Source organism: Monomorium pharaonis, chromosome 5 (genome assembly GCF_013373865.1).
Source record: "Monomorium pharaonis isolate MP-MQ-018 chromosome 5, ASM1337386v2, whole genome shotgun sequence".
Lineage (NCBI taxonomy): Eukaryota > Metazoa > Arthropoda > Insecta > Hymenoptera > Formicidae > Monomorium > Monomorium pharaonis.
This window is the reverse complement of record NC_050471.1, coordinates 16,542,954-16,564,966: the sequence shown is the minus strand read 5'-3', so window position 1 is coordinate 16,564,966 and position 22,013 is coordinate 16,542,954. Positions and strand designations below refer to the sequence as shown.

General features: G+C 30.7%; 1 protein-coding gene across 7 annotated transcripts in view; it reads left to right on the top strand.

The window, feature by feature from the left end:
* LOC105833494 (DNA helicase MCM8) overlaps window positions 1–22,013 on the top strand; it is a 209,574-nt gene that overhangs the window by 88,669 nt on the left and 98,892 nt on the right. For all 7 annotated transcript variants that reach the window (XM_036287742.1, XM_036287736.1, XM_036287737.1 and 4 more), the window contains 2 exons: window positions 7,161–7,316; window positions 7,400–7,619. In XM_036287742.1, coding sequence (XP_036143635.1) covers window positions 7,161–7,316; window positions 7,400–7,619 — 376 coding nt within the window. The remainder of the gene's footprint in view (window positions 1–7,160; window positions 7,317–7,399; window positions 7,620–22,013) is intronic.

Here is a 22,013-nt window from a genome sequence, read left to right as displayed (position 1 = left end):
GGCTCTGATGGTATTTCTCTCTTCTGTATTAAGCATGCTTTTCCTTGTATTTCTTCAACTTTACTAACGCTTATTAACAGCTCTATCCTTCATTCTCTCACTTTCCTGCTGCTTGGAAATTGGCCTATATTAGGCCGCTATCTAAGATCCGTACTCCTCTCTCTCCTTCAGACACTCGTCCTATAGCCAATCTACCTGAACTTTCCAAGATTTTAGAGAGGTTGGTACATAGGCAGATCTCATTTTTTATTGATGAGAATGGTCTGCTTGATCCCAGACAGTCTGGTTATCGTGTTGGTTTTAGTACCCAGACCGCACTGCTTCGAGTGGGAAATGATATACGCAGAGGGATAGACGAGAGAAAAATCACAATTTTAATCCTTTTCGATTTCAGTAAAGCATTTGACATGGTCTCACATGTTCTACTGCTTTGTAAGTTAAAAGCCTTTGGCTTTGTACATTCCACTTTAAATTGGTTTTTCATCTATCTGACTGGTTGAACTCAGGCTGTTATTAATGACGACGGCATCATCTCTAACTGGCTTTCGGTTAATCGGGGTGTCCCTCAGGGATCTGTACTGGGCCCTCTCCTTTTTTCTCTTTTTATTAACGACATTGGTACGTCCCTCAAATATTCTAGTCATATGATCTTTGCAGACGACATCCAGATTTATTTTAGCTGCTATCCCAGCTTACTTGCTCATGGACTTGAGCAGATAGCGCTCGATGCCACTGCTATTGGTAACTACGCAGATGCTAATGGTTTGTCACTGAATTTATCTAAATCTAAGGTGATGATCCTTGGCAGTAAGGCTTATGTTTGCTCCATTAATTGTAATTCTCTTCCACCTATTGCAGTCAACAGCACGATTATTCCCTATGTGAGTGAGGCTCGCAATCTGGGTGTCATCATGTCTGCTAGTCTCTCGTGATGCAGTCACATATCTCTAGTATCGCGGAAAGTCCATTACACTCTATATAAACTTAAATTTCATAGGCGATCGTTTTCACAACGATTGAAGTGCAAACTTGTAAAGACTTTAATATTTCTGCACATTGATTACTGTTGTTTAGTTTATCATGATCTAACTGTTGAATTGAACAACAAACTGCAGAAACTTGTAAACTGTGCCATTAGATTTATTTTTGATTTAAAACGTGACGTTTACATTACCCCATTTAGGCATCAGCTGGGGTGGCTATCAGTTAAGAATCGTAGACTCTATTTTTTGGAATTGTATGTTTTTAAGATTCGTCGTGGTGAAATGGTACTATATATAAGTGACTTATTTTCCCAAAGGCCTCCATTTTTTCGTTCCTTGCATCGCTTTCTGTCTTCTGCTGATTTCTACATTCCGCCACATCGAACTGCTTTCTTCCAGAACTCCTTCCATCTCTCGTCTGTCTTCTTTTAGCACTCTCTTCCATCTGCTATAACCTCTGAGTCTTCTCTTCCTACCTTCAAGAGACTTTTGAAGCAGTATCTTTTCTCAAGCGAAACCAATGCATGAGCAGATCAAATTACCTGCTATCCTCTGAGTCAACGCTACCTGATTGTTATGACTTCTTGTTATTTATCATTACTATTCTATTTTTAGTTTTAATTTCTCTACCTTGTAGCAACACTCAATACCACAGCGTAGAAATCACGGCTTATCGCGTTTGTATGTATTTTATGCTAAGTTTGGTTATTATGTAATTACAATGTATCTGTTACTCTTATACTTCGAGTGTATCACTACGCTTCCGCTTTGGGCTGTAATCTAATTATTTATCTTTTTGTAGTGTTTTGCGCTTTAATTGCTTGTTACATTACTCCGAATCAAGAACTATTCTTTTGTTTATTTTACTACTTAAAACTATTGTATCAACTACTTATGGTGACTATACTTTGACTGCCTTCTTTTCTCCCAGAACCGCGTCGTAAAGTCAGTGAGCATCCTCAAATAAAAATTGCTCAGTTCAATGCTAATTCTCTTCTCGGCCACATCGATTTGATTTGTCTGTACTTTCATACGCACTTTCACCACGTCATATCGATTGCTGAAACATGGCTACACTCTGGGATCTCTGATGATTTAATTAAAATTAAAAATTATTTCATTATAAAAAATGCTCGAATAGGTAAGGCTGGTGGAGGTGTAGCTTGCTACATACATGCGTCTCTTAACCCATTACTTCCCAAGCGGACATTTTATAGTCGATTGGTTTTCAGCTCAGAAAAGTGATGAAATCACATGAAAACTTAAAACAAAATATGTTCTTCTACGTAGAAAGAGTTGCTCTTTCAGATTCCGGGGTCAAAATTTTAAATTTTTTTATTGGAAATTAAATATGGCGACTCAAAGTTGATATAAATTTTTTCATTGACTATTGACTTTTTATAGTAGAAAACTTTGAAAAATTTTGTTCATGACTGTTGTAAACGATTGAAGTGACGGAGTTTGCCTCTTTAAAGTATAAACTATGATTATTAATTGATTTTTTTAAGTAGTTCAAGTAGTTCAAGATGGTGGATGCAGTATAGCGTCTAAATACATGGAAATTATATTTTATTGTGGTATATGTGAATGAGCAGTTATTTCTCACGTTTTCGAGGTCGCTGAGTACGAATCTTTGGTCAATTAGTCATTTTTCAAAATGGCGGATACAATATGGCGTCAGAATACACGAAAATTAGATTTTGTTGCGAACTATGTGTATCATATTACATCCGCCTTTCAAAGATATAAATCAAACTCAAGATTCGTATTCAGCGACCTCAAAAACATATACAGTACCCACGCACATAGTTCACAGTAAAATATGATTTTCGTGTATTCTGATGCTATATTGTATCCGCTATTTTGAAAAATAAAAAACAGACCCAAAATTTGTTTTCAGCGGTCTCACAAATACATAAAATAAGTACTCGGAGGCATATAGTTTTTAATAAAGTATGATTTTTATGGCATATTGTATCCACCATTTTGAAAGATGAATAATTGACCAAAGATTTGTACTCAGCGACCTTGAAAATGTGAGAAATGACTATTCACACACATATATCGCAATAAAATATGATTTCCATGCATTTGGACGCCATACTGCATCCACCATCTTGAACTACTTGAACTACTTAAAAAAAATCAATTAATAATTATAGTTTATACTTTAAAGAGGCAAATTCCGTTACTTCAATTGTTTACAACAGTCATGGACAAAATTTTTCGAAGTTTTCTACTATAAAAAGTCAATAGTCAATGAAAAAATTTATATCAACTTTAAGCCGCCATATTTAATTTTCAATAGAAAATTTTGAAATTTTGACCCCGGAATCTGAAAGAGCAACTCTTTTTACGTAGAAAAGCATATTTTGTTTTAAGTTTTCATGTGATCTCATCACTTTTCTGAGCCGAAAACCAATCGACTATAAAATGTCTGCTTGGGAAGTAATGGGTTAAAGCGAAAGTATTAGTTTTTTTACCTAGCATTTTTACTAACTCTCCCGAGTACATCATAGTTGATTTGCGCTCAGACAACTCACCGCCTCTGTTGTTCTTATCTGTTTATCGGCGACCTAACGCTTCACTGTTCCATGACTTTTCCGCGTCACTCACCACATTTTCTTATGCATATCAAAATATCATTATAGCTGGCGATTTAAACTGTAATCTTCTGCGCGATTGTTTTGAATCGAGATACTTACGCGAGTGGACTTTTTCTCTATCATTGTTTATTATAGATTCGGATGCTACTTTTCACACCGCAACCTCTGACTCATGGCTAGATGTGGTAGTGATTGACAGTTCCGAGAAATTACTTACGTTCAATAAGACTGACAGCCCTTTCATCGCCGGCCATGATTTATTAGATATAACTTATAAGTTCGATGTTCCACAGATTCCACGACAGCGACTTGTCAGAAGGGATCTAAAAAGATTTGTTCCATATGAATTTCTCGCGACCCTTCAGAATTCCCTCAACGTTCTTGAACTACCGGATCATGTTAGCTCGCCAGATGAGGTAGATACTTTTACGCACTCACTGTCTCATGCCATTCTGCGTGTCTTTGATCATCATGCTCCGACCCGAACGTTTGTTGCGATGCGACCGTCGCGCCGGTTCCGTGGCTAACCATGCTGAAAAATCGCATTCGTCAACGTAATTCATTATTCAAAAAAGCCAATCGCACTAATTGTCTTCTAAATTATGAGATCTATAGACAGGCTAGGGATGATCTTAATTGCGATATTAAAAGTGCTAAAAGCAGATATTAGCTTAATCTTTTTAACAACATTGATAATCCCGCTAAGATGTGGAAGGAGTTAGCGCGGCTGGGATTAGTAAAAGTTGTCTATGCCTCTCCTCTCCATTTTTTTTCTACGAATCAACATAACCACTTCTACGCCTCTGTTACCAATTCTACACCTGCGTGCACGTATTCTGAACTCACCTCTGCTCTGTCTTTGATCCCTGAATCACAGCCCATGTTTTTTCTTAACGAGATCTGCATGAATGACCTGCTTGATGCAATCAAGGCTTCACCTGATAACTCCCTCTTTGCTGGTGCTGACAGGATCCCTTTATTTTGCCTCCAGCTTGCTCTTCCTTGCATTGCACTTTTTCTTTTGTCATTTTTTAACAACTCCATTCTTTATTCCCGTTTTCCTTATTCCTGGAAGTGTGCTTATATCAGGCCGCTATCTAAGATTAAGACTCCTCTTACTTCTTCAGATACCCGTCCGATTGCCAACTTTCCCGAACTATCTAAAATCCTTGAAAGAATCGTTCATAGACAAATAACGCAGTTTCTCGAAGTAAACAATCTACTTGACTCCAGACAATCTGGTTATCGTGCCGGCTTTAGCATTCAATCTGCATTGCTCCGTGTGTGTGACGACATCCGTAGAGGCATTGATGAAAAGAAAGTCATCATTCTAATTCTTTTTGATTTCAGCAAAGCTTTTGATACAGTACCGCATCTCCTCCTCCTCTCTAAGCTAAAATCTTTCGGTTTCTCCAGCTCAACTTTAAGCTGGTTCTTTTCCTATTTGACTGAACGAACACAGACAGTCCTTGATGAAAATAATAATGCTATCCTTTGGTGTTCGGTGACTGCTTATGTGCCTCAAGGTTCTGTTCTTGGTCCTCTTCTTTTCTCTCTCTTCATCAATGACATCAGCTCTTATCTCAGTTTTTCTAACCACATGATCTTCGCTGATGATACTCAAATATACCTGAGTTGCTATCCGTCCCTACTCGCCCAAGGTCTGGCGAAAATCTCGATCGATGCTACTGCAGTCTACGAATATGCACACGTCAATGGTCTCACACTTAACCTAGCTAAAACCAAAGTTATGATCTTGGGCAGTAACGCCCTTGTTCGCTCTATTGACCTCGATACTCTTCCACCGATCACTATTAACCGCACCTCCATTCCCTATGTAACAAGTGCTCGTAATTTTGGAGTTTCACTAAGTTCGAACCTTTCATGGAACAACCATCTCTCAGATCTCTAGAAGTGTGCACGGTGCTCTCCATAAGCTTAAGTTTCACGGACAGTCTCTCCTTCAACCATTGCGATGCAAACTAGTTAAAACCTTCATATTCCCACACATAGACTACTGTTGTCTCGTATACCATAATCTTACCGAAGAACTCAATTCAAATTTACAAAAGCTCATTAATTGCACTATCAGATTTATCTTCGACCTTAAACGTGATGTTCATATTACCCCGTATCGGTATTGACTCGGGTGGCTATCAGTTAAAAAGCGCCGATTCTATTTCCTAGGCCTATACATGTTTCGCATTTGTCAAGGCGATGCTGTTCCTTATCTCAGAGAACTGTTTGTCGATAATGATCCCTTCATTTGTTCCTCGACCCGCTTCCCATCTTCTGCTCGTTTTCAAATCCCGCTTCATCGCACTACCTCCTTTCAAAATTCTTTTCATCTTTCTGGTATGTACTTTTGGCACACTCTTTCCCTTACTATTACTTTTGAATCTTCTTTCACATCTTTTAAGTGACTGTTGTTTGATCATTTGCTATCACGTGAACGCATTAATATATCTTAGTCACTTCGTCTCTCTGCTTATTTCAAGTGCTGTTAAGTGCTATCAAATATTATTTCTTACCTTAAGTTCTAGTTCTAGTTCTGTATGCTTATTATCTTTGTAATCTTTATTTAGATCTTAGATATTACTAGTCTGATGCGTCCTGTCAGTATCTAGTCAGTTCTGCAATGTTAAGTTGGCATTTTATTGTACCCTCGCGTGCGACATCAATTCTTCATCTTCTTGTTTTTGTTTAATTTAGTTATTTTGTACTCATTTTGTCTTTTGCCCCATAGTTGACTAGGGCATTAATAAACACATATCAATCTCTCTCTCTTTCTCTCTCTCTCTCTCTCTTTCTCCCTCTCTCTCTCTCTCTCTCTCTCTCTCTCTCTCTCTCTCAGGGTTAAACTAATTTAACCAATGTTTTCATTAGTATTTAGTTGTTATGGAAATTTTATATTTATTATTTATTTATCTTATAACATTTTACGTTTACTTTTTTTATAATATTAACAATAATGTAAGTAAAAAATATTTATAGTATGAAGTAATTAAGTTTTTTACTTTTTATTTACAAAATTTTAAAAAATTTGCTAAATTCTTTTATATTTCTCGTTCTAGAAATATAATTTTTTAAAAATATGTAAAAATATAAGAATAAGTAAACTTTGATTAACGTTTTCATGATTTAAAAAGAAAGATACAAATTTTTAGACTTATTTGGTTTTTATAGAAATTTTATATTTATTGTTTATATTTTCCTTTTTTGTTTTAATTCTGGTTGAAATAAATTTACTCATGTGTAATATTGATAAAGGTTGATTTGATGTCATAACCTATATTTAAAGAAAATGAACACTTGTTTTTTTAAACAAGAGAACTTTAAAACCTTTCAATTATTTTTAATAATAACATATAGCTATTATCTTTAAATTTAACAATAATAATAAAAGCATTTTACAAAATAAAATTTATTATTGGAAAGTGGCTCTGAAGGTGATATATCTGTTACTATATTATAAAAAAATTAATATATTTTATTTATGTGTATAAATATATTTACTTATAAAGCTAAGAAAGAAGAAGTGTTCTCTGTATAATACCTTGCAATACTTTAGGTTCAAGGAATCGACGATGATACAACTAAAATACAAGTTGGGACTCCATTTTCGTTATATATGAAGGCAATAACAGTCATCAATAACAAACACAGATATCAAAATAAAAGTTCCATGAATACTGAAATTTCTCTAAAAAATTATTTGGCTATACAGGTACTTCTTTGTTAAATGTAAAATGAGAAACTAATTTTATATTTTTAAATAATTATACTTGTTTTTTCTTTTGTTATATATAGGACATATATAATAAACCAAATCTTTTTGCATTGCTAGTTCATTCTTTGTGTCCTAATATATATGGTCATGAGATAGTTAAAGCTGGATTGATATTGAGTTTATTTGGAGGTAATGCAAAACATGCGCAATTACGAGACGACATACATATTCTATTAGTCGGAGATCCTGGTCTTGGCAAGTCGCAGATGTTGCAAGCATGCGCTCGAATATCTACGAAAGGTAAATATGTGTAAGAAAAAAAATAATTTTCTGAGATCGATTATAACTATACGAAAATGATTCTTCTTAAAATATGTTCTTAAATACAAAAATTCGAGACATTTTAAATATTTTTATGAGATTTAAAGGGTAGCACAACTGAATTCAGAGTTATGGAGTTTGTTTTGCTAAATATTAGATTTTTGAAAAATCTAAACACATAAAATACAAATGAAATACAACACTGCTAATTTCTGTTTGAGTGTAGCGAGTATAAGAATTGAATAGTGTAGAAATCAGGCAATTTATTAGGAAATAATTGTTTGATTAGCTGCGGTTATTCTAATTTCTATATCAAGAATATAGGAATTAGAATAACCGCAGCTAATCAAACAATTATTTCCTAATAAATTGCCTGATTTCTACACTATTCAATTCTTATACTCGCTACACTCAAACAGAAATTAGCAGTGTTGTATTTCATTTGTATTTTATGTGTTTAGATTTTAATTTAGATTTTAATGTGTTTTAGATCTTAATATAAGATAAGAACTTGATTAACCCTCAGTTGTTACACATCCGCCCTATAACAAACTTGTTACATTGGGACTCAGTACCAAATTGTAAAGTGCGACTACTCTTAAATTAATCTATATAATGACATTAAAAAAATCTGACGAAAACTTTAGTATTTGTAGAATATATTACTTGTATTAAGAAGTCAAAATATCAGAGTTGGGAAGTAACGCGCTACTTGTAATGCCGTTACTGTAACCGTTATTTATTTTTGTTAACGATTGTTATCTTTTTTTGTCTGGTAACGGTAAGATTGTTACATTTTTACAGTAACGGTAACGAATTAAATCGTTATTTTTATCTTTACTTTAGTTATTATCAAGAGACACGGTAGTGACTTGTGCCAAGTGAAAGCGCAGCGCGAGACCGACCGTGTTCTTTACGCGGTACGCGACTTGCGAGCACCGAGATTATCAGATCTCAGAAACAGCTAAACCGATCGAGTTCTAACTAGGCTCAATTGAAAGCTTGGAGTCGATTTACATTAGAAAATTTTTATTTTTCCTTTACATGCCCTATGAGTGTAGATATTGTGACGCAAAGTCCGAAATACCAAAATTTTATTTAAGATACGTCGTCGTCATTGTCGTCGTCAACCTTGTAGGTATCTCTGCGGGTGCCGGCATGAGAGACGAAATTCCATTTGGTGTATCTGTTATCATGTGGCGTTTGCATTGTCACTATGGCTGCGTTCCAAAATTCTCTGCCAGTACTGAAAGTTTATAGTTCATGTTACGTGTACTATACATTCAGTACTGGCAGTAAATTTTGGAACGCAGCCTTTAGCACTGTGTATAAGTCACGTGGGTCGCCAATGACTTGCTCGCGTCAGCTTGCGTGTGATGTGCAATGTGAGCCCTGATGGAAATATTTTATTGAAAATCTCTTTCAATTGATCCATTTCATTGGAATTTATTAAATTCATTAAAATTTATTGAAACTCATGTATAAAATTTATTAAAATTTATTAAAACTTATTTAATTCATTAAAATTTTATAAAATTCATTAAATTTACTTTATTGTTATTTAACAAAAAAATAAATTATATGAATTTTAATGAATCTTAAAGAAACCTTAATAAATTTTAATTAATTTCAATTAAATTTAACAAATCTTACTGAATCTTGTGAAAGGGGATCGATTGAGAGAGATTTTCAGTAAAAATTATAGTAATATATTCCATCGGGGTAGAACAAAAACATTGCTGCAACGATAACGTTACCTACTAACATAGTAACGTTTCCAAGTATGTAGTTTTTAACGTTGTATACAACGTCATTATGAATAAACTTTGACTTCAATTTGGAAGTTTCGGTAATGTTGAAATAAAATATTAAAACAATGTACATTGTAAAAATATTGAAATAACATAATCATAATGTAAGAAAAAATTAAATTTACGTTGTTTCTCAACGAGAGCGGTTATCCCACCATAGTCGCATTGGCATTGCTTAATATCTACGGTCACCCATCTAACTCTGAACCGTCGTCGACGTTGCTTGACTTTAAAGACCCTACGCAACCTAACATTTCGTGATGATCCATGAACACCCAATGCTCATGAATACATATTTGTTATAGATTAGATTAATAGATGCCAGATAAAACGTGCAGTTAAATAATATTTTTATAAATAAATATAAATTTAGTTTTTATATATGTGAATAACACGTGAAATAACTTAATAAAAATATCTGTTTTTGCTCTGTTTTTTATAAAACTAAAATTATGTTATTATAAAATATTAATAAAAAATAGTAACTTAGTGATTTTTTAAAAATTTCTACAAAAAATATTTATATCAAACAATAAATAAATTAATGTAATTTTAGTACATTAAATACAATTATTTATAAATAATTTTAGTATTATATGAGTAAGTAAATATTTTAACTAATAAAATTTTAAATTTTAAAAATTTTTAAACTTTTAATTTTTTGTACTAGTTCTCATAAAATTCGTATTATAAATATTTTAATTTATGTCTATAAAATTACTAAATGTTTAGATTTTATGTATTAAATAAATAATATTTTAAAAATATTTATGAAATTATGTTATAATGTTTAATAACATTTAAAACACGTATGTAACTCATGTTTTTAAAATATTAGGACAGTATATTATTCAGTAATATTTTAAAAATATTTATCAAACGTTATGTCATAACGTTTAAAAACGTTAAAATAACATCTCATAAATGTTTTTAAAATATCTTAATAATATTAGAACAGCGATATTATTAAGTAATATTCTACAAATATTTATAAAATATTAAGTTATAATGTTAAGAAATTTCTCTAAAATTAACGTTTCAAAAATGTTGATCAATGTTTCTTGCTTACTGGGTTATTTTGAAGTTATATTATGAATGACAGTTTTGTGAAGTAGTGCATTTTTACACCATTTGATATGTTTTTCAACAATAATTTTAATTTTAATTTTTTCATACGAGAAGTCTAAGTTGTGATAAATTTTGGGAGACATGATAGTGGTTTGCTGTAAGTGATGCACAGCACGAAATTACAAGACAGTTTCGTGAATTGTGCTTTATTATTATTGATAATTGTGTCAATGGTAAAACCTCGAGGGAGACAGGGAAGGGGAGAGGGAGGGGGAGGGAGGGATGGAGAGGGAGGGGGAGGGGGGGAAGAGAGAGAGAGAGAGAGAACGAAGAAAGTGGACAGCAGAAAGAGTCAGGACGGGAAAGAGTGGAAAGTGGACAGTTACATATGAAGTACTGAAACTTCAGCAAGAAGCAAAGAAAAAGAAGTTTTACATAATCATGAGATCAAAAGATTCAGTAGTGACTTGTGCCAAATTATGACTATTCATACAAATTTTTTATTGATTGTTCTCAGATTGTCATATTATAGATGTATTAATCCTTTGAGGTCACACTTTTTTTTCTAACGTCGAGGTCACAATGGGTGGTTACTACCCATCGTCATTTTTAAAGTGCTATATTTATGAAATTATCAAAGATATGCTAACAAAGAATTCATGAATAAACTTGAATGTTTGGAAAATGTATTCTGATATTATTTAAGTAAAAATCTAAAACGTTAGTACTTAAAAAATTCTTGAATATTCCAATATTCGAAAAAAAGGAGTTTTTACAAAATAAATTATAACTTTTAATTTTTAATATTTTCAGCAAAAAATTTAGACTTATTGTTCAAGTCTTGTACTTCAAGGAAAAAAATACGTCTTTGACCATTTTTTTAAAAAGAGTATTTATTTTGCATACTGAACGGAATATTTTAGTATACTGAAAAACAGGTATTTTTATAGAAAAGTCATGTTACGGTAGTATTTACTTGAGCGTCACTTTTTTGTATGCCACGCAAAATCATTTTTTTCTCACAAAATAGATTGCGGTCTACCGCACGCAATGTTAGAATGCGTTGATCTAACATTACATTTTTAAGATCACTGTCCATCTCGTCTACAGATTGCTCTAAATCTCTTGAATATGATTCTTTGAATATGATTTTCCTCAACATTCGAATTAACAGCTTTGAAATCATTATGTCCATCATTTCGTAAAATATCTTACATCGGTCGCTTACATCGTAAATTATAGGCCATTATGCTGCATATTTTCGAAGAATAAATTAACATAAAGATTTTTAAAAAATTCTAGGCATAAGAATCTGTATTATATCATACTTTTATACTTTTTAAACCACAAAAAACACCAAAAACTTACACGGAGGTTACACATGGGGTGGCTACCACCCTACCTTGTCTTTGGACGACTGCCAAAAACAAACGAACGTGACTTTCAGTTACAGAATAGTACAAGAGCATAGATGAAACCTTGAATTACCATTAAATGGCGTTACTAGTATTATTTTTTTCTTAAATCCTAAAGATATAATGTATTGAATTTAAGCGATTGGTGCCAACCATCCAGCGTGATCTCGAAGGATTAAACAATGAAACAATTAACTGAGCTACGTTACTTTGTGATTCAACTTTACACTGTTAATAAGATAGATGAGATGTTGTGTGATATAGAATTGTGCAGTTAAATGTTGTTGTAATTGTCAATTAATATTAATTATTAATTAGCTTGAATAAAACATTTAAATATGTTTTTAATAACAATAATTTTTATTCTTTGGTTTACTAGTGACGTATATAATTGCTAGTATATGGTCCTTATCTTTACAACATTATCAATATTTAATCAATGCACAACTCTATACATCACACCTTATCTTTTTAATCATGAATGTAAAATTAAAAACAAAATTACTTTTTAAAAAAGGTAAAAAAACTCGCCAAGTGTGTGGTTTTCCTTTAAGGAAAAAAATTACAAAATCCAAGATAATATTTTTGATTATATCAAATTCAACCTAAGTGATATTTTTTTATGACGAGAAAAATCACAACTTTAAAATGAAATTTTTGATTAAATGTAACCTAAGAAATATACATTCTTAAAATAACTTTGATTATTAAAGTGACAATTATTTTAAATAAAAAATTATTGTATTTACACACACAAAATAATTTCTCTACAAAAATAATGATATGTAAATATTTTACGCCAATTAAAAATAAACACTATATAATGAGAGTGTTAAGTTTTTTCTACAAAAATAATGTTACGAAGAAATATTCCCCATCTCTAAAAATAGATGTTTATTTTTTGGCTAGCATTCATAGTTTGATTTTTTATTAAGTTTGTATCAGACTAGAGATTGATATTGGGATTGAATTGAAATGTAACCAATTAGGGAAAAAACCAATATTCTTTAACTTTGCTTTAAATGATCAAATTTCAATTTAATTTCAATCTCAATCTTTAGTCTGATATGGCTTTAAGATTGTCTTAAGTTTGTTTTTAATATCTTAGTCTTTTATGTTTTTAGATACAATTTTGTTAACTACAAAGGGTATTTAATTATAAATTTAGGAAAATCTTAAATACAAGATCAAACTACAAATATCAGTCTTTCGTATTAAATTATTGACTGCTGTGCGCCGATGTGAGGCTGCTGCGTGCCTGTAAAAAAACAATTGTCAGGAAGCATCTTAGCAAGAAATAAAGGACATAATATTGAGCTGGTAAATAAGTATTTTAAGACAAATAAATTTCATATATTACAAATAAATATTTTACTACAAAACTTGATGCCGCTAAACCGAATAATTTGTTTTAATACAAAATCGCTTTCCTATAAACTAATTTATGTATTAAAATAAAACGTATAACATTATACACCCACGCATAAGAGGAAGAGAGAGAAAGAGAAACATTTGAACGTATGCACGCATAAAAGACTAAGATAATAAAAATCGTCTTATAAACTAAGTTATATATTAAACACACACACACCGCGCGCGCGCACGCGCGCGCACAACACGCACGCACACACGCACGCACGCACACACGCACACACACACACACACACACACACACACACACACACACACACACACATTCAGATGCACGCACAAAAGAAAAAAAAAGAAAGCAGACAAATTATTCGGTTTAGGCGCCAAGTTTTTGTAGTAAAATATTTGTTTTCATTAAAATATTTATTTGTAATATTTATAATTTATTTGTATTAAAATACTTATTTATTAGCTTATAATATTATGTCCTTTATTTCGTGCTAATATGCTTCCTGACAATTGTTTTTTTACAGGTGCGCGCAGCAACCTCACATTAGCGCATAGCAGCCAATAATTTAATACAAAAGGCTGATATTTATAGTTTGATCTTGTATTTCATATCAAAAAATTGAAATTGAAATTGAAATGGAATTTGACCATTCAAAGCAAAGTTAAACAACATTGGTTTTGTTCCTAATTAGTTACATTTTAATTTAAACCCAATATCAATCTTTAGTCTGATACAATAAAAAATCAAACTATGAATGCCAGCCAAAGAATAAACATCTATTTTTACAGATTGGCGCATATTTCTTCATATCATTATTTTTGTAGAGAAAAAACTTAACACTCTCATTTTGTAGTGTTTATTCTTAATTAGCACAAAATATTTACATATTATTTTTGTAGAGAAATTAATTTGTGTGTAAATACAATAATTTTTTATTTAAAATAACTGTCACTTTAATAATTAAAGTTATACCATTTCAGAAATGTATATTACTTGTTGCATTTGATAAAAAGTTATATCTTGGATTGGTAATTTTTTTGTTATTAAAAAATTTCATTTAGGTTGAATTTAAAAGTATTATTCAATTTTGTGATTTTTTTCCTTAAAGTATCTTTATTTAGTAGATTGCGCGCTTTAGATAAAATAAGAAAGACACATTCAAACATTGATAAAAAAATAAGAAAGCAGAAAGACAAAAATAAATTAGAACTTGCGCTAGTAATAAGCCGTACAATAGGTATTTTATTATTACCTAATATTTCTCATCATTTCTTTGCTGCCCATCAAACTTGATTGAGGTCGATAATGCAGAGTCATTATTTATTCTTGTTCATGAAAAAATTTGCTTTAAAATTGAGTTATATAGTTTATAAATAAATGGTGTCTCGCAGTTTGAAATAGAAGGAATAAGACCATATTTGTCAAATTACGATTACAAGCCGTAAAAAAACATATTTATGTGATCAAAAATTTTATTTATTTAAGCGCTTTTATTATAAAAATATCTTTTTTTTACGGCTTGTAATCGTAATTTGACGATTATAATCTTATTCCTCAATCTATTCCGAACCCGGAAACACCATTCATTTGTACGTATAAGCTACATAACTTGTATTTTGAAGCAAATATTTTTATGAACATATAAACTTTAAAAAATTTTTTGCATTTTTGGTCTTTATCTAATCGTCCCTGGGTTCATTTGTGTACGTACTTTAAAACTGTAAAAGGATTATCAATTCTGTAAATTCAATTCGAAATTAAACAGAATGTCGGTAAAACTCACGGCTTTAGCATCCTCTTAAACTCTTTCGCTCTCTTTCTCTCTCTTTTCGTTCCTTCTGCAAGAGTCACTATTTTTCCATTTAATTTTTTGTCTACCGTAATCTGTCTCTATTTCTCTTTTTATCTCTATCTACTTATTTTTTTTTTCTGAAAGATTAAAAAATTTTTAAGATATTTTATATGATATATCTTATGTATTACTTTAAAGTAAAATTATATTTAAATTATAAATTATATTATATTTTAATGTTGTTTTCTTTTCTTTCTCCTTCTCTATCTACCTGTTTATTTATTTATCTCTTTCCTTATTTTATATTTTATGTATTATTTAGAATAAAATTTTTATTAAAATAATAAATTATATAAGATTGTAATGTTATTTCTTATTTTATTATTACCTGATAGTTTTTCTTATTTTTCCTTGTTCTTTCTCTTTGCCTTTTTCTCTCTCTCTCTCTCTCCCTCTCCCTCTCTCTTTTTCTTTTGTAACTAATCTATCTTCCTTCTTTCTACAAAAGTCGTTGTTTCTCCTTTATATAATCTTTTCAATATTTATCCTATATAATCTCTTTATACATTCTCCGTTATATTATATTTTAATGTTGTTCCCTATTTCTCTCTCTTTCTCTCTCTATCTATTTATCTACCTTTTTCCTTTACTTCTATAAAAATTAACTACTTAAAATTGTATAATTAAAACATTTTGAAGATATATTTACAAGAAATATATATATAAACATACATACCCAGATAACACAGTTTCTTCTTAAAGATTTCATAAAGTATTTTTTTTTCTGAACAGTAATTCCTTAGGAATTCATAGAAGAATGTTTTAAGAATAACGTAGGAAGTTACATACACCATGATTCGAATTCCTCAGAACTTCTCAAAGTATTTATACAGAATTACCTGTTGGAATTCCTCAGAACTTCTTAAAATATTTATTAGAACTTATCAAAGATTCATTTTGAATTACTGTTTATGTCAATAATGTATGCTTTGTGAATGCAATAAAAAAAGCTTTGATGAACAGAGAGAGGATTAATAAGAATTATTTTTTAAATAAAAAAAAATTGAAGTTGACCGTATTCCAATAAAGATCGAATGATTAATCAAAAGGATATCAATTTAACATTAAAATTAATATGGAGATTTTACATTGATTTCAGGTTTATTTAAATATACTATTTTGAGATTATGTTAACGATTATAACTACGGTACTTATTATGTAATAAAAAATATATAAAGTTTTTGTCTTCAATGCTTTAATTTAATTCCACGTATTTATCTAAAAAACAATTAAGGATAATACACGGTATATTATTAATTAGTTTGAAAGGGTTCGATTTTGTAAACGCGAAGGAGAAAATTATATGGTACTTACGTTTGCCACTCTGTCATTGCAGATCAGCACGCTCTTAAATTGTATATTAATTGATTTGATAATTATATATAGCGCATTTCGTAATAAAAGTATAAATTAGCATTTATTAAGCGATATAATTGTAAAAATGTAATTGAAATTATCCAAACACTCGAGTAATTCCTGACGAATACTCAAAGTATTCCAAATAATAAATCGCGAGATATTCATTACAATGAACTCTTAAGGAATACTTCAATGTGAACCTATTGTGGCTAATTTCTCAAGAATTCTTCACGTATTTATTTTTTTACTTCTGCAAGTATTTAAAATGACTTCTCTATGAATACTTTAAATATTCCAAATAACAAATTGCGAAGTATTTATTACAATGAACTTTTAAAAAATACTTTAAGGTGAGTTAATTATGGCTAATTTCTCAAGAATTCTTCATGTATTTATTTTTCTTCTTTCCCAAGTATTTTTTAAAATAACTTCTTTATGAATTTTTGTTTATTTCTGTGGTATCTGAGTAATTACTAAGAATTATTGACTAAATTTATTATTAATTAGTAACACTTATATTTTTTATAATGATATGCATATCTTTTTGCTAAAAACATTTGTGAATAGAGAAAGAATTAATAATAAAATTAATAATAATTATTTTGTGAATTAAAAAAAATCGAAGTTAACGGTATATTTTCAATAAGGAATTTTTGATCAAATACGTATCAATTTGATGTAAAAATAATATAATAATAACAATAATAATAGATATTAAAATAATATTAATATATATATTAATATTACACGTATATAATTTCGGGGATAAAGTTCCGAAAACGACTTACCTCCGATTTTTTTGAAACTACGTATTCTTACGTATTTTGGGGCGTTGATCACGAATATGACAGTGAATATTGGCGCAAATTTGATTTTTATGGCAAAAACTATGAAAAAACCATAAAAATGTTTTTTTTTATTTCCGTAAATAATGGGAATTTCTAAAAATACTTCAAACAAAAGTTGTAGATCTCATCGAAATACATATTTTATGTCCTATTTTTTTTGCCATAAAAACAGTTTTTGAGAAAAACGACGTTAAATGTTTAAAACTTTATACAACTCATCTAACACACGTCGAGTTTTATTAGATAATTTTAATACTTTATAATCAGGTAATACTTAAGGAGAGTTCACTGTTCTCCGAATTTGTTTAAATTTAACAATATTGTATGTTTTTGTGCGTAGAACACGAATCTAGAGGAAAAAAGTGTCGCTCTGCCCCGCGAAATGAGATATTAATCGTTAAAGTTCACTATTTGACAGGTTATGAAACCTGTCATACAGACGAAATGTTGCTACTGAATATGGTCCCGTGACCATATATTTTGACTGAAAAAGAATTAATATATTATCAGAAAACGCATGGGCGGGGAGAGGCTCCGCCCCTTCCCCTACACTTTTACCCCGAAATTTTTTCTAACCTAACCCACACATTTTAAAGTCGATATTTGGTTAATATGAAAATATTGAAAATGAAAGCGTGGAAAGTCAAACCTATGTGATACTGTACAAGCGTGGACGTTGCTTACTTTACGTTAAGCTTTACGATACTGATATCATGTATCGTATTTGTAAAACGTAAAATAAACGACATCCATGCTTGTACAGTACCACTATTTGCGACTTTCCACGCTGTTTATTTCCAATATTTTCGCATTAACCAAATATCGACTTTAAAATGTGTGGGTCAGGTTAGAAAAAATTACGGGGCGGGGGAGCAGGCGGAGGGGCGGAGCCCCTCCCCGCCCACGCGTTTTCTGATAATATATTGATTCTCTCTCAGTCAAAATATGTCCAAATATATGGTCACGGAACCACGGGATCATGTCCAGTCACAACATTTCGTCGGTATGACAGGTTTCATAACTTGTTAGATAGTGAACTTTAACGATTAATATCTCGTCTCGCGGGACAGAGCGACACTTTTTTCTGCCAGATTCGTGTTTTACGCACAAAAACACATTATATATATGCATGGGTGCGTGTATAATATACTTAAACATAGTTAAAAGCATTAGAATTAACTAATAAAACTCGACGTGTGTTAGATAAATTGTATAAATTTTTAAATTTTTAACGTCGTTTTTCTCAAAAAGTACTGTTTTTATGGCAAAATAAATACGGCATAAAATATGCATTTCGATAAGATCTACAACTTTTGTTTGAAGTATTTTTAGAAATTTCCATTATTTACGGAAATAAATAAAAAAAACCATTTTTATGATTTTTTTATGGTTTTCGCCTTGAAAATCAAATTTGCGCCAATATTCACTATCATATTCGTAATCAGCGCCTCAAAATACATAACAATACGTAGTTTCAAAAAAATCGGAGATAAGTTCCCCTACAGCATGAAATATTGCTGCAACGTTGCAGAAATATTGCAATAGTGCATAATATAACCAATATTGCAGAAATATTGTAGCAATATTACAAATATAATATTTCCTAGCAAATGTTGCACAATATTGCAGCAATATTACAAATGTAATATTTCTTAGCAGATGTGCAATATTGTAGCAATATTACAAATGTAATATTTCCTAACAGATATTGCACAATATTGTGGCAATATTATATTGCAACCGTGCAAAATTTATTTCCGTATAATCCGTATTTCTTAATCTAGAACTAACAATAAGTAATATTTTACATAGTTTTAAGGGACAAATAAAAAAATAGAGCAGGATATTTTTATTTTAAATTTTTATGTAAGATTAGAGCTAAAAGATACATAGATGTGCAACAAATTCTGTAATCACGACAGCGTTGCGTCCCATACTAGATTGAGTGAAGCAAGTCCAGAAGATGTTCACTCTGACTTATATATATAATACATTAATTAAAAATGTGTGAACCATACATGCATGTGTAATTCTAGCATATAAATTGATCAGGATGGGCATTTTCTGGACTTGCTTCATTTTAATGCTTACTTAAATCTAGAATGGAACGATATTCGATATCCGTTGGTGTATGTTAATTTAATTAATTACTTTTTTAATTAATAATTTTTTAAATTATTGTGCCGTAACGGTATGACAATAAATTCATTTTCCGTTTTTTGTATAATACACATCTTACATATTATTTGATTAATTTAACCACCTGCAACATTTCCTTCATATTGCGCATTAACGTTTCAAAAATATTACAGCAATCTTACAAGAAATATTGCAGCAATATTGCTGAAATATTACAGAAATCTTACGGGGAATATTGCAGAAATATTGCAGACATATTGCACAATATTGTTTTGGAGCGGACATAGGAATATTGCTGCAATATTGCAGCAATATTTTTTGCAATATTCCAATCTTGCAAAATAATATTTCTGCAACGTTGCCGCAATATTTCATGCTGTAGGGGTTTCGTTTTCGGAACTATACCCAATTTCGGAATTTAAAATCAATTTGAAGTCCATTTTTACAATTATAATGTCAAATCAATGTAAAAATAATCTCCATATTGATTTTTATTTTAAATTGATATTCTTTTGATTAACCATTCGATTCTCATTGGAATACTGTCAACTTCGATTTTTTATATTTAAAAAATAATTTTTATTAATCCTCTCTCTGTTCACCAAAGTTTTTCTTATTGCATTCATAAAGCATACACTGTTGACATAAATAGTAATTTAAAATGAATATTGGGAGAAGTTCTAATGATTACTGTAAGAAATTCTGAGGAATTCCAACGAGTAATTCTGTATGAATACTTTGAAAAGTTCTGAGGAATTTGAATTATGGTGCATGTAATTTACTACGTTATTCTGAAAGCATTTTTGAATTCATAAGAAATTATTGTTTAGAAAAGAAGAATACTTTGTGAAATCTTTAAGAAGAAACTGTGCTATCTGGGCCCAGATAGTACAGAGATGAACAGAAATTTATAGAGAAGTCATTTTAAAGAATACTTGGAAAAGTATAAAAATGAATACATGAAGAATTCTTGAGGAATTAGCCACAATTAGTTCACTATTCCGCTAGAGTTCATTGCAATGAATACCTTGCGATCTATTATTCGGAATATTTTGAGTATTCATCGGGAGTATTACTCGAGTGTTTGGATAATTTCAATTACATTTTTACAGTTATATATCACTTAATAAATGCTAATTTACACTTTTATACACGAAATGCGCTATATACAATTAGCAAACCAATTAATTTACAATTTAAGAGCGTTTCGTTTCACACATGATATGCATGATGTAACATTTATTCTCGTTTGTGTTAGCTACATACGTTTCATCCTTCTGACAACATCTATTGTAATGATCTATAACAAATATGTATGCATAAACAAGAAATGTTCACGGATCATCATGAAGCGTTAGGATGCGTACGATCTTCGGAATCAAGCATCGTCGGCGATGGTTGACACTTTGATGAGTGATTGCGGTTTTTTTCAGATATAGAGATTAAACATGCTTTAACAAGTACGACTGTGGCTTGGCTGAAACATGTATAGTCTTCTTTCTCTTACAAAATTACCGTAGAAATAATTAGAATTTTTTATTTTTTGTTGAAGTTTTTTTCAATACTCAGAAACTCTTAAAAATACTTACAACACTTTGTTAGTAGAAATATTAAAAAATTTTCTAAATTAGAATTTTTTATTTTTTAAATTTTTCTGAAAAACGTTCCAATTCTTATAAAAAATCAGAACATTTTTCAGAAATCCTGAAAAAAATTTTTAATTCTGACAAATTTTTTCACCAGTGTATATTACGATATCTCAAGGAATTCCTTAGACATCCTTTGGATATTTACTTGGAGAAGTTCTAATGAATACTTCAAGAAGTTCTGAGGAATTACAACAAGTAATTCTGTATGAAATCTTTAAGAAGAAACTGTGCTATCTGAGAATACTAAAGTGATATAATATAATTGCACAGTGATAAACAAGTTTCTAAATTGGATACTCGGATAAACAAAAAATTAATTATGTCTATGAAGCTGGCACAGCCACTTTAGCACAATCGAATAAAACTTATGTATAAATTTAGTTTTTTTTTTGTTGCTAATTAGTTGTTCCATTCCCGATTTTGTTGCTCCAGCCGATTCGGAGAAAACAGAGGCTGTGCCAACTTAAAATTAAATTAGCACAACCAAGAAAATTTTTTTTTAAATTAACAAATGCGGTGGATTTCTTTAGATCTAATTAGTTGCCAATTAGTTGCTCTATTCCCGAATTTTTTACTCCATTATTAAACCCCGAAAACCACCCCCAAAGTTACCCTAGAGCAACAAAACATTCTAAAATTATAAATAACCACATATCGAATGATAACGGTTCTTAGGTTTTATTGCTCGCAATTTATAACAATTCCGATTTTGTTCCACCCCTATCAATTTAAAACCACCCCTAGCCACTCTACATTAGCACAACACTAAAACTGAAAATAGTAACTATATCTTGACTGATAACGCTTCATCGATTTTGTTGTTTACAGTTTATAACAGCCACTTTATTGC